The 14,898-nt window shown below is 38.3% G+C and overlaps 1 protein-coding gene across 1 annotated transcript in view; it reads left to right on the top strand.

Moving 5' to 3' along the window:
• The first annotated feature begins 739 nt into the window (after window positions 1-739).
• LOC113232262 (axonemal 84 kDa protein-like) overlaps window positions 740-14,898 on the top strand; it is an 83,703-nt gene continuing 69,544 nt past the window's right edge. The window contains exons 1-6 of the mRNA XM_026466933.1: window positions 740-888; window positions 2,562-2,577; window positions 3,085-3,201; window positions 7,705-7,736; window positions 9,951-10,014; window positions 10,512-10,603. Coding sequence (XP_026322718.1) covers window positions 853-888; window positions 2,562-2,577; window positions 3,085-3,201; window positions 7,705-7,736; window positions 9,951-10,014; window positions 10,512-10,603 — 357 coding nt within the window. The 5' untranslated portion in view covers window positions 740-852. The remainder of the gene's footprint in view (window positions 889-2,561; window positions 2,578-3,084; window positions 3,202-7,704; window positions 7,737-9,950; window positions 10,015-10,511; window positions 10,604-14,898) is intronic.

Here is a 14,898-nt window from a genome sequence, read left to right as displayed (position 1 = left end):
CCATCGTGGTAATTTAATGAATGAATGCCATCAACGCCTTTCCACTGACTTTCTATTGAAATTCAACAGCCATTGCATTAGATTTTATGAGAATAACAATTATTCTCATAATTGCAATATGTTCTCAGTAGAGTCTCAAAGAAATTACAATGACCAATGATTTCAAGAAAATTAGCATATTTGCAGCGCGCCTGTCCATCAAAATTCTCGAAACTAGCGGACGTGCTTATTAATCGTCATGTAAAACTCAACTTCACGTAATATGCCTATACACATATACATATAATATATATGTGTATAGGCCCTGGACCCTGGCACTGCAACTGTTGCAACTTGTTCGGCCCGTCACTTAATATTATAAAAAAAAAACAATAATTTTCTTTTCACCTCACTAGCTCTGAAAGGCTTTCTTTCTCATTAGAAATCTGCGCGCAAATGCGTTTTTTTCACGCTAGCGTGGGAAAGGTTTTTGAAATTCTGGATGTTATAAAAAAAACTAATAAATACATGTGGACCGAGCTCATCTTTTACTTTCGCTATAGGTCGCGGACCTATGTTCAGCAGTGGACATCTGGTCTCTACGATTGTATATTTAAAAAAAAATAGTTGATTGAAATATAATCGTAAATACTGAACGCGTCGCTAATTAAAAAAAGTTAGTAAAATTCTCAATTTAAAATTTTGACAAAAATAATAGTTAATCGTGGATGATCAGTCAAAATTTTGTCAACAAACTGCCGATTTGTTTATCTATTCCAAACAAACAAATTTATTTTTTAAAACTCATTGCCGTGATATTAAAAATTCGTTGAATCTTTGTTTCTTTCTTCTATACATATTTTTGTTCACAAAATGGCGCCGAAGAAAGAAAAAGGCAAAAAGAAAAAGGTATGTAATATAAGTAAATCACGAATGACCTGGCTCCCAAGTCTGCTAATTTTAAATCACCTCAGCTAAGTGTCGATAGTATCAATGGCTGGATTTTGTACGTTTGATATTCTGCAAAAAGCTAGAGTGTGGTTAACCATCGAGCTACTCAACTGCCATTGCAATTTTTTGGTCTGCTCTTCAATGGCACGTCGATGTAGTCATCATCATATGAGTCAGAAGACGTCCACTGCTGAACGTAGGCCTCCCCCAAAGATTCCCAGGCCAGCCGATCGGACGCGACGTGCATTCATCGGTTACCCGCCGCCCTTACTAGCAGCCTTAGAATAATAACGCATAGAATGATAGTTTCATATCAAAGGAACTGTCACAAGTGAGGCAAAAATCAAATTCATGTAGGCTAGTTTTAGTAGTAATTTTCGGTTTTAGTGAATATTTATATAAAAATACAAGTTGAAACGCGTTACTTCCTTGTGGAATGTGATGTCAGTATCTATTTTATGTTTGTCTGACGTATTTTTACACTCATTTGCCGCACATTTCGTCATTTTTAGCTAAAATTCTTGAGCTGTTCGCGGTGCAAGTTGACCTTGAGCACTGAAGGCCTGCCCGCACGTGTAGGCCCTTTGGGCGCGCTTCAATTTGCCTCACTTAGCGTGTGCGGACTAGGTTTCTATGCGTTATTATTCTAAGCCAGCAGCTTGATTTTGATTGCCTCTCCCGATCGGAAACTGCGTCTTTTCCGAGTCAATACGCGTAATTGCGATTCACAACTGGCCGATCGGTAACTTTTGACATTTCAAATCGGAACAATAGTTGCTTTAACTCACAAATTAGAAAGATATAGTAGGAATCAGGTTCTTCTTCTCAGAAACTCGTCTGATCTCGAGACTACCCGATCGGGTCGATTCCAAATTGAATCAAAATCAGCATGCTGGTAATCCGTCTATCTAGTAGAAGGCTGTACCACTGAATGCCTTCCGGTTTGTGATCTCCATTCGAGAACCTTTCTGCTCCAACGGCCGTCAGTTCTACGACCTATGTGCTCTGCCCACTGCCTCTTCAACTTGCTAATCCTTTGGGCTATGTAGGTGACTTTCGTTCTTCTACGGATCTCCTCATTTTGATTCGATCACGTAGAGAAATGCCGAGCATTGCTCGCTCCATGGCTCGTACGTACGTCGATGTAGTGCACTAAAATTATTTATACATTTCATTTGAAGATTAAACTGCTGATTTAACGAGTCAATAATTAAGACTTACGTAGTAATTTTCGTGGTGGTTTTAGTAAGACCGCTATGAAATTTTTACAACACTCGCGCGCGTGCAAAGTACTAACCCTATTAACTCTTAGATTCTAGACTTTTATGTATAAATTCTATACTACTATAGTATTTTTCTCACTCATGCCGCATTGTGTAAAGTGTATCTAGTTATTGCGTTAATGCTACTCATAAAAATATATTCTCAAGGAATGGAGACCTTTTTCCTTCCAACGTCTTTACACACGCGCTCAATCTAATTGCTGTATCACGCGCGAGAGAGTGTCAGAATAAAACCCGCTATTGGCGTTCAAGGGCTAGATCATAGGTTTTCACTAGGGCGTTCATACCGATCAATGAGTACCCAAAAATTAGACAGATCTAATCACATGTTTTCCTGTTTATTTTCAGGATGAACTCATGCAAGGTATGTATGTGTTTCTTCTTATAAATTTGATGTTTTTAATCCACGCCGCAAAAAGAGGAGAGTTATAAGTTTGAAGTCATTGTTGTGTACCTGTGAATATTGTTCGAATTGTTCAACTTCGGACTTCGACCGACAAAAACCATGTAACAAACACCATTTTTGTTGTTGGGTTATCGATGTTATATTCTAAAAACACGAAAAACATTTTATTTTCCCTGCAAAAACTTTGCTTTGTTGGCAGAATGACGGAAAGTTGAATTTACGTACCATTAAAGAAACAAGACAATAATTATAACTTAGAAAATGAAAATGTTATTCCGGATTTAAATCGCGCATATGTGTTTTTTCAAACAAACCAACGTTTCGAGCCCTTTACAGGTCCCATGGCCACGGTTGACTGATTGTTGATTTAAATACGGAAAGTGGGTGAAGTTTAATAAACCGTATTCATCCCCTAATATGCCTTTTGACTGCTCCAGCGCAATTTGATCACAATACACTTTGCAGAACCTGAACCTGAGCCTGTCGTGGAGGAAGAGGAGCAGCGTGAAGAAATTCAGTTCACTGATACCTCCTATACCTCAGCTTCTTTTGAGGAGCTTCCTGAGTTACCCGTTGTGGAAGGTATTTATCCATACATACATATACTTCACACCTTTTTCCCATCGGTGTATGCAGACACAACAGTCTTCTACTTCCTACGATCCTGACACACATCTTTCGCCTCATCAACGCAAACGTTAAGGGTACTGTTGACCTGGCCTTTCTTTAGGATGGCCTCAATTTGATCACGGTAAGTTCGCCATAGTCGGCCCATGCCAACTTGCCTGCTCACACTCGCCTTATAAATCTGTTTCGTCAATCTTCTTTCATTCATTCTTTCTACATGTCCGAACCATCTAAGCATCCCTTTCTCTACCTTTGTGAATACATGTTCTTCCGCGCCGCAACGCTCTCGTATCACATTTATTTATCCATAACATATTTTTCCTGCTCTTGTACTTTAATCTGTCCTATAATTTCATAAACATAAAAGCGCTCTTTTTAGTTCTGGATCAAATTTCTTTACACAAAAAAAAATTTTGCTTTTGTTTAATATGTACATCAATATTGATCCTGTTTCATTATTTTATTTACTCGTAGAAAACATATTGTACGCAATCATTACATAATTAGGCCTTAAAATCTCGCACCTATTACTTAGGCCACGGGAAAGTCTCGTGACCTAAACACGGTGCTCAACTTTAAAAACTCTCAATAAGCAATGATTGCATAAAATATTATTAAAAACAGAACTGTATTGGTCAATTTGCATTGCCATGGAAATTAATGGGTGCGAATTTTTATAATGAAATTGTTTGTACATAGGATAATGATCTTTATATCAATTGAGTAACAACAAACTAGATAATGTACGATATAAGTCAAGAAAGCACACATTTGCATAACCTCGTAGGGCAGTCGGAGCTTTTGTTTTTAATAATACTAAATGACGGGACGTGTTCGTCGTGGTCCTGGTGGCAAGCGACACGCCTGTCCATAACAGTTCCAATGCCACTCAGAGCTTTAATTCGCAAAGATTCAGATGTTCCTCAACCTGCAACGTGTTTGCGGTATTAAGTTTATTTCCTTTGCTACTGCTAATCTCACCGACAAACTCGGTAATCAATTTACATTAGAAACATCTGCCGCCGCTTTGTACATTAAGAAAGGTGTTCTTTGTCATGCTTTAGGGTTTACAACCCCCTGACCTAAATCTTTATATCGAAATATTTTGTCAATACTTCTTACTCCCTTAGCAACAAAGAAAACGACAATACACTGCATACATCGTTAAGTTTTGTGACGTATTGCCCTTTTTACTTGTTGTAATTTATGAATTTAAAACAGTGTGTGTATTTGAGCATGTAGGTAAGTGTACGTATTGTCTACCCTTAGGAAATGAGAATGTAGTTGTTACGGTATTCTTGTCATTTCTTTAAATGAAAGCAGGTACGTGAAACAGATAGAGCTCCCTATTAAAGTCAAATAATCATTTACTCCATAGATATACACTTGAAAGCGTACTTTTAAGCTGCTCGTTCACTGTGCTGACTTCCCTGAGAAGAACGAGCAGATGTAGGGGCTGATGTTTTTAAATAAACCTAAACGCTTATGTAATACCCTTTGAATTCGCTGTACTATGATTACATACACACTTAAGTAACACTACCCTAGAGTGCAAGGCAATGGTGGAACACGACGGCCACAAAGAAAGATATCGGATAACATCTAGAATATTCTTTAATTTTTTACGCTTAAATTACGCTGCTACGGACTGATATAAAAAAATTGGTAAAAGTTAGTGATTAATTATTATATAAAAAAGATCAAAACACTAAGAAAAATTTATTGTACCCGGGTGGATTCGATGCGCCCTCAAGCGATCCATGCCAGACGCTCTGCCAAATAAGCTAAGGAATAAACTAGCAGACATTAGAAATTTTTCTATGTGCCTCTGGTCTTTTCGTAACATTTCGATTTGTAACATTCAATAAATAAAAAAAACTTAAAATAACAAATATTAGTAAAGCTAGGAACAATACCGGCTTGACCTATGGAGCAGGGCGTGTGGCGCATATGGGGTGTTAAAATACTGTAACCCATTTCTGCCCCCAAATTGTAATGTGAGCATTACAGCATTCTGGTTTTGAAAAGTCGCTCTCTCTTCCCTCCCCTCCTTTCCTTCCGTCGCACACCCGCCGTGATATATCCTGTAGAAAATCGATAGGCAAGCAACTTTACGGCGGTGTTCAAAGCTGTGCAGCTTCGCCTGTTCTAAAACCAACTCACCCATGGTCAAAGTCAAATTCAAAATCATTTATTATGATTAAATGGTAAAATTAATTTACACTTGTAAACATCACATTTAAGCTACTGCTCGTTCACTACGCTGACTTCCCTGAGAAGAACGAGCAAGAAACTCTAGGGATTGCTCTTTACAAATAAACTTAAAAGCTATGGAATACACTTTGAATCAAATTTGTGTGGAATCTGGGTACATCTTTATCTAACACGTAGTCTTCGATTTTGTAATATGACTTTTCAATCAAAATATTTTTAATGTACTTTTTAAACTTATGAAATTATAATCTTAATATATGCTCTGGAATCTTATTGTAGAAATGTATACAGTTCGCCATAAAAAAGTCGTTTACCTTGGTTAAACGAAATCGTGGTACCATGAGTTTGGACTTAGCTCTAAGATTAATATTATGGATGACTTTTTTCGTATTGAAATTATGTTCTATTTTTACGCACATTTAAAATATTTGAAGTAAATGTACTGTGATGCCACAGTCGTAATACCAGTCTCCTTAAACTTTTCTCTGAGAGAAGCCCGAGAACCTACCTACACCTAAACCTAAACGGTACACAGAACAATCGCTCGTTTTTGTAATACAATTATGGTTGGAATGTCTGCCGCTATACCCCACATGAGAATCCTGTAGGACATTATACATAAGCATTTTTTTTTTAAATCCGGGGGAATCCGCTTACAGATACCCCGGCCCCGCGGGGGCAGAGCCGGGGTTATGTGGGACTGGGCTGAACCCTGAAGGGGAGCGGCCCGACCGCACTAAACCCCCGGAGTGTTCCTCCTCTCCGCTGTAGGTGGGGGTACGGGTACGCTGTTGCATTCGTCCGCGCCCCCACCAGCGACTGACCGCGCCCTGCGCAGCCCCTCCTCGAGAAGGGAGACACATCGGTCCCCCGACTCCGAATGTAAGGTTCGCCGAACACCAGACGAGCCTTCCATCCCGGGCCCCTTTATGCTGGGCAACGAACTCCCCCGAGTCCGCTACCCAGGGGCCATGGGGGGCCAGGACAGCATCCACTCAACTGTGAAGTTCAGTGGCTGCTCCCCCAGCCCCCGCGGCGGATCTGATGGCAGGCTCCGCCGCAACACCTAACGCGCTTCCGCGCGGACTCTCCGAAGAGAGTCCCTTGGAGCGCCCACCACGGGCCAACCGCCCACGTTCGACCGCGGAGGATAGGACGAGCGGCAACAACACACCGACACGTCTATTCCCCCGCGGCCCCGCCGCCACTGCATCATTGAAAGCGGTGCAGCCCCGCTAGGGTCGCGGAGAACAGGACGAGCGGCAACGACACACCGACACGTCTCTCCCCCCGCGACCCTCCTCCTCGCGCATCCGCGCGGTCCCGCTGGCCAAACGAGCCCCGCGCGGAACGCCCTCCTCCTCGGGCCAGCCTAGCACCATCGGCCGGCCCCGTGGGTTCCTCTTAGCTTCACCGTGGGATGAAATCGACCACGGCTACTAGAGCCCCCCCGCCACGACAAGGCGGGAACCCCTTCGGGGGGATACATAAGCATCCTGACACGCTTTCCAACTGAACCCAAGTTGTCCAATTAGTATGTCATGAATAAAAGAGGAGGTCAAGTCAGGTCACTCTTTTCCACCTTTTACTTTTTGTTCACCCTTTTAAAGGGTGCCGTACTCTACTAATATTAATGGAAACTAGCTTTACTGGAAAGGTTCAGAGAATAACAATTTAATTGAACTGCGGTATATATCGACACGACACAAAACCATTATGCTTGCGGACCCCTAACAAAGTATATCACACTTGCTCTCATGGCTACTGTGTCCATCGAGTATATAACCAGTAATAGAGACGAAATAAGGGCTACACATTCCTGGTAACTCATCAGTGATACATCACTTATAAATATCAACTCACATTTGCATTGAAATAAAGACAGGTCAACAACTGACCTGTGTGTACGTCTCCGTATATTCCAAAAATATTATGTATTTATTGTAATAAATTTCGAATTCAGGCTGGCCAATCGGAGCGCAGTTGTCACAGTAATGATATAGCAGAATAGTTTTTAAACAAATGAAATGACATTTCGTCTCTATTTCTGGTTATATACTCGATGACTGTGTCCGACCAGCTGCACCCGCGAAAACTTGCTAAAGACAATAGATAGGGGCGTAGAGGTGGCTGCTTATTGAGCCAAAGAAATATAACACTAGTTTTTATTGGTTCTTGTGATCTTCAGTGAATTTGAACAAAGTTCTTCCTCTGATATTATTGATTTCATTATGTTGTTCCCAGAGCCTAAAAAGAAGAAAAAGAAGAAGAAGGGAGTAAGTTGTCATTATAACTAAACAAACTCATTTTTTGGTTCCTCTTCTCCATGGTATTTATTTACCTAGTCAATAATGTAGTAGTAAATTCAGTAACCAATGGCGTGGTCTCAACGTCACACACAACAGTTCAAATGGGCCAATCGTATCGCTACAATGTACGTGATTATCAAACTGACCAATAATTATAGTTTTAATTACAGTGTGACAACTTGCAACAGTCTTAATGAAGTCTTGTTTTCATACAAATACTTTAGTGTATTCGTGTTGTGCAAAGGTCGGTTTTTTGAACTGAAATATTAACGCGCGACTGTTGGTTTATGTGCTTCAATATGTAAATACAACACAATTCTTATTACATTTGACGGAACAATTTTGCTTTCTTTTTAATTTGTTTTTCGATATCTCAATTAACAACTTCCTTCAAGCTCCAAAATACTAAAAGATTTTAAATCGTAGAGTACCGCAGGGAGCATAATTTAACCCTAATTCTTACTATAGCGTTTGACATTTTCGCCCTCGAAAAGTTTTTGTTAGTTTAGGCTGTCACATTATATTTGCTATACAAACAAGTTATGACATTTAAAACACTAACATCATTACTTATAAAAAACCACTAAACAACCCTTTAATTATTATTTAGTTAAGCGTTATTTAAGATTTTAAACACTACCTACTTAACTTTCTATTACCTATATAAAAAGATGAGAAAAAATAATTACCGTGGCAACAGTAGGAGATTAATAGCTACAGAAAGCCAAAAAAGCAGAAAAAAAAATGCTATCACATGGCTGTAATTTGACATTTGGAGCGAAAATCTAAAAATTGATTTAAGGACGATGTTTGTCTCGATAAATAAGTATTGTAAATTTGTGAGTGGGACGAGACCTTTCTCACAATAACAGTTAAAACAAATCTGCTTAACTCATTGCCATTTTCTAACCTGCTAACAGCTGATTAATGCCAGCCATCTTGCAAGTTAGCGAGTTAAACAAGGTCTCTATGATATTTAAGTTGACACTATTTAAAAAACATATTAATCAATCATTTAGCACCAATCAATATTTATAATGTAATAATTCGTTTAAACATTGCTTAAAGCGTTATTCAAAGTTAAATAGTATTGAGTTCTTAGGTTTTCGCGATTGTTACACATAGGAAATGAAACTATTTCTCCGGATTTAAATCGCGTATATTTGTTTTTTCAAACAAACCAACGTTTCGGGCCCTTTACAGGTCCCATGGTCACGGTTGACTGAGGTGGTACAGTCTTCAACCAGTTATGTCTAACATTGATGCAAACCACCCTATTTTTCCACTATAGTTACAACAGCTATTAATTAAATATCTTATTTTTAATTTTACAAAGAAAATATTCCAATTTACGCTATATTAAGTTTTACAAATTATTTTATCGAATGAATTTTTAAGTTCAATTTATTATTAATTATTAATAGAAATTAGAATAAACTAAAACATATCAATTAGTACTGCAGTCTTATGTCTGTTTGGGATTTTTCATTAGAGGAAATACTGGATCCCAAACTGGTGGTACGGAGTCCCTGTTGAAATTAGGATGTTTTTTAATTTCAATGGCCTCTCGCAGCATCCTGGGTAGATAACGGACTTCTTTTGCAAGGCCTGGGGTTTTTCAAACTTCATTGAATGTGTAGGTTTATCCATGACATGCTCGCAAACTGCAGGCTTGTTTACACGAAGTCTCAAAATCAATGTTAGACATAACTGGTTGAAGACTGTACCACCTCAGTCCACCGTGACCATGGGGCCTGTAAAGGGCCCGAAACGTCGGTTTGTTTGTAAAAACTTATATACGCGATTTAAATCCGGAAAAATAGTTTCATTTCCTATTAAATAGTATTTATAAGTAAGACTGCTAATGCTGACATTTCCATACGTATGTATAAGAAAATGTGACAAAGAATTTATAGGTATAAATAGCTAACGTAATAAACTCAAACTTATTATATTTGTAATGTTGCCAATGAAACTCTAAGATTCATACCTAAATGACTAAATATGCAAAACGTTTTTGTATAAAAACAAGACTGTTGACCCTAATGTGAGTGTAGAAATTGTACAACTAGAGTGATATAAACATTTAGCATTTTTCAATACATAATGGTGACAACCATTATGTATTGGAAAATGCTTAATACACAACATAGTAATTATTTCCCATTACCATTTTTTCAGGAATTAGAAGAAGAGGATGTCAAAGTGGTTGAAGTCCAGTTTTCTGAAGAATCTTTACCTATAGGTAAGTTCCAGAATAAACAGCAAAGGTTAAAAAAAAGTTTAAACCTTTTTATTCGGGTTTACTCTTAAGAGTATTTAAAGGTTTATGAGCCCTTGTAAGTTTGAAAGAACTAACGAATATTGCAGTGCTTCCCAATTAAGGAGACCCTCGCGTACCTAGTATGCGAAATTGTCTTATATGTGGTTCCAGACACTTGTCCCAGACTCAGCAAACTTGGGGATCAAGCAATTAGCTCCATTTGCCACATTTACACAAGTTTAACCAAATGTAAATTTGCCTCAATTTGTGTAAATTTGGCTCGATTTTTGTAAATTTGACTCAAGTGATATATAATCATGAGAAAAATATTTTTTATGGATATCACGAATATTAATGCCGAAATCTACAAACGTTTCAAAGTCTCAAACTTTTAATTATCAAAATAACTCGATAATTTACTTTAAACTGTACTAAGTAATTTTTTTTCTTAACTTTTTTAGAAGAGATCAAGGAAGAAGAACCGGAACAACCGAAAGAAGAAAAGCCTACAAAAGGCAAAAAGAAAGGAAAGAAAAAGGAGGAAAAGGAAGAAATACCTGAGTTTGAGAAGGTAAAACAATAATATAGTAAATATATTTTACATGTCAAAGACGTGGAATAATATCCCCTAGCCGTGTACACTGAAAACCGGAAGATGTGTAAAAATCGTACACATATTTCTAAAAACAATCCTTAATTTGAAATCTAAACTTCCAAAACACTACTACAGACTACATACTCACTTTTAAGTTAAATAAATGAAAGAAACATCAAAACTGCCAATATTAAAATTTAACTTCCAAATCTAACAGTAACTGATAGCTCATATGTTTTAAAAATATTCACGATGGAAATCAGACTGTGACAAACCTACAGACAAAATAATGGTAATGGTAAGTGGTAACACACTACGTCTCGCACTCTGTTTAGTTTTCCTCTGTCACAAATGTGTTGTTCAGCAGACATCGCTCTTATCGACAAAGCCTCCTTTGTCCATATTAGTTTTAAATTATTTATGTACCGTTATGGATCTTGTGTGTGATCAATAATTTGTTTTTTTTGTGGTAAGTAATAGTGTCAGTATCTAGGACTAGTTTTTAAAAATAAAGTATGAGTGCGCATTTAACCACCATTTCACCTGGTTGAAAGTAATGATGATGTCGACAATGTAGCATGCACGCCATAATAATGCCTATTCACTCTCGCCTTGAAAAGGCCCAAGTTATACCGTTCAGGGAACAAGTCTGCGCAGGGTATTCCACTCCACATTGTCATATCAGCCGGAAGACGTCCACTGCTGAACATAGCCCTCCCCCAAAGATTTCCAGACTAGTCGATCGGACGCGGCGTGCTTCCATCGGTTACCCGCTGCCCTTACTACGTCATCCGTCCATCTAGTTAGGTGGTCGTCCCACTGAACGCCTTCCGGTTCGTGGTCTGCATTCTAGAACCTTTCTGCCCCAACAGCCATCACTTCTACGACCTATGTGCCCGGCACACTGCCACTTCAACTTGCTAACCCTTTGAGCTGTCGTTCTTCTACGGACCTCCTCATTTCTGATTCGATCACGTAGAGAAATGCCAAGTTTTGCTCACTCTATAGCCTATAGACTTAAAGCTTTTTTATGAGGTCCATAAAAAAGTGGTTCCACTCCACAGCCGTTCATATAAATGTGGAAGCGAAAGTCTCCATGGGAATCCATAAACTGCTGCGTTGGTCAGTCTATCAGCATTTGGTTTCCAATTCGATCCTAAATTGATTTAGCCGGAAATCGACCGCGAGACAATGATGTCTTGATTATAATCTCATCAAAATGAAGTTCAAAAAGTATTGTCCCCAATTTTCGTTCCATGCGGTGACACGAGTTTTCGTGCCTTTAAATCGACTTGTTTTCCTTCAATAATAACGCTCATTGAGAACAGAGACGGACTCAGGTTTAAAAATTAAATATACTGGGTTATTTTTAAAATATTGACTACCTCGCAAGATTATATTATTATTACTAACTACATAAACAACAAGTTTGTTTCAAGACTTAATTAGTTACTTAATTAAATACTTAATTGAGTATGTTCACATGACGAGCGTTCAACGGGCGTTTCGCCACAGATTAATGAATAGGTACTACGTAACAGATATATCACTCTCATACAAAATCGAAAATACCTATGGTATTTGGCCCACTAAACCTAACTAACGACACCAGGCGCTTTCTATGAGGTAAACGGAACCTAAGCACGCGCTCAGAGAGGTGAAAATAAGATTGCCCGCCGTGTGCAGTCTTGCGGAACCAAATGCCGGGATTGTACAAGCGTTGTAATGAAATAAAAGACTTGTTTCTTGCACTGTCGGCGATACACTCAGCGGTAGACATTTATCGCGTAACTTTGAGCGAATAACGGAGAATTTTGTACGTAAATCACCGTAGATGACACTCATTTAACGCCGCGCCGGGAACTTGTTGACAAGCTCTTTGAGATCATAGGTTTGCCGACTCGACTCGTTAGTAATTACTAATACTGTCATTCGAATGACAAATTAGTAATACTAATTTTCGTATTCGACTTATCTAAATGTTCAATCATTAGTAATCCATAGATTCCATAGACAACGATACTCGTGATCACCTAGCCCCTTTTGACATATCGGACTTACTCCACTACCTAGCTCTGGAGCAAAGATAGCGACTTATCCGAAGAACAGAGTCCGATGTGATTATATAGCGAAAAGAGTATAAGTACGTTACGAGAATAATTTCGTTATTCAAACTAAGGCCTATGTGTATGAGAATTTATAAATCTTATTTCGTTTCGGAAATATAAAATCGAACAACGGTCGATCTGACATCCAAAGCGAAGAAGAACGAACGAAATGTTTTATGTCCTGAGAACAAGTAGTCTTACACATAGATCTTTGTTCTACGGATGTGTCGATAGGATCTACGACGGAACGAGCTCGCCCAGAAAATGCCTATTCAGTCGCACCTTAGAGATACCCGGGTTGTATGAGTTCGAAAACACAGTCGTAGGCAGGGAATTCCATTCCTGACGCCTGAGGGTAATTTCGACCAAGTAAGGATGATATTCCGCCGTACGTCAGGATGTCCGATGGTAAAAGGAGGCTAGCTTGGATTCGATTTGAATGAATAATTTGCCCATTCGAATGATTAGCTTTACTACCGTTCACATGAGCACGCGTTTTCGACGCGGTAAGAGTCTATACTTACCTTAGGTCATATTCAAATTTTTCCCATACTAATACGGTTCATTTTGCTTGGGTCAAGCGGTAGGGACACTGGTTTTATTTCAGAATGTATTTTTTTACAAGCAAAATTAGAACCATTTGAAAAATGTATATCGTATTTTGACTTACAATTATATGGACGTCGGGTCCGCGCTAAAAAGTGCCCGAACTTATAGAGCGTTAAAATCGTATACAGAGCGTCATTCACGCTCTAGTCTTCGTTTGTTCGACTGACAGCGAAGCAAGCAAAATTAGACAGTACTGCGATGACATTACAATTTAAATTCAACGTTTTAGCTTTTTCATATTCCTTGACATGTCAATACGTTTAAATATGTTGCCTTGGGACATATTTTTCGTGGTTTTTGTATTAGACCCGTCGTCCATTTATTTGTAAGTCAATATCGTATAGTATATACGTGTTCTATTTAGGTCAGTTGATATAAAATAATCAATGGTATATATAAAGTAGCTAATGAATACAGCGGAATTCTTGTAAAATTTCGAGGTAAGTTTTTGTTTTTTTCTATCATGATTATTTTTAGGAATCGAATTTTCACACCGATTATTACTAGTGTATAATTTATCTTCGATTTTACTTTATATTTTTCCAAAGTGATTTTTTTTTTTTTTTTTTTAATTGTGACTCGGCAAAATGACTGCACCGCGCCTGATGGAAAGTGCGAATACAGTCCAGAGATGAGAGTAACGGATGGAAAACACAAATATCTTCACTCCGTCACTATCATTTTGCCGGTCTGGCCAAATGCTTCTTCACACTACGTTTGAAGGACCCGATGTTATAGAGGGGAGGGAATACATGCGCCGGGAGTTGGTTCCACAATTTGATGGTTCGGCATAAGAACGAATTGCCAAACTTTTTAGTGCGGGACGGTATTGAACTGACCGTCCAACTGTGGCAACGCAGTCCGGCACGGGTGGTCCGCTGATTGATTCAACATTTTCACTGTTATGCGTAATCAACCAAGGCCATTTCAGGTAGTATCTAATAGACTCTTAACACGTGTTTTTATTGCGATTGTGTATCAAAAAATAGTCGTCGTGGAAGCTCTGGAGGTAACTCTTTGAAACTTCAACGTAACACATGAATATGAAGTATAATAATACTTATAACATTTGTTATCTCGCTTTTAAAGACCTGAGTTAGGTTCTATATAAATTTACAAGCGGATCGAATTGGTGACGTACCTAACAATGAACTACAATCAGTTCACATGTGAATACATCCCTGTCCCCGTAAAAAAATTCGAAAGTCATGCACCACGGTTCAATGTAATTTACCGTCTTGGTACAAAAACATTTTATTCAAAACATGTATTCAGTCAAATTCGACACGCAAATGCGCGTGGACGCCGGCTTGCAACATAAAAAGTGTCAGGCGTTATTTTAGTAGTTTGTAAAAATTTATGAAAATTTACGAGTATTTAAAACAAATACTTTTTTAATTTGAAACACATTATCATAGTTTTAAAGTTCCTTTTCCAACGCGTATTTACAGTATTTATTTTCTTAAACTGTTAAGGATCTCGTCGGTTCAATTTTATGCCATTGGTAATCCATGGTTTTGTGTGTGGTTATTTTATAATAAGGTTTTATTTACT

This window comes from Hyposmocoma kahamanoa, unplaced genomic scaffold, assembly GCF_003589595.1.
Source record: "Hyposmocoma kahamanoa isolate Upper Pololo Valley unplaced genomic scaffold, ASM358959v1 67, whole genome shotgun sequence".
Taxonomy (NCBI): domain Eukaryota; kingdom Metazoa; phylum Arthropoda; class Insecta; order Lepidoptera; family Cosmopterigidae; genus Hyposmocoma; species Hyposmocoma kahamanoa.
This window is presented reverse-complemented; position numbering and strand designations above follow the sequence as displayed.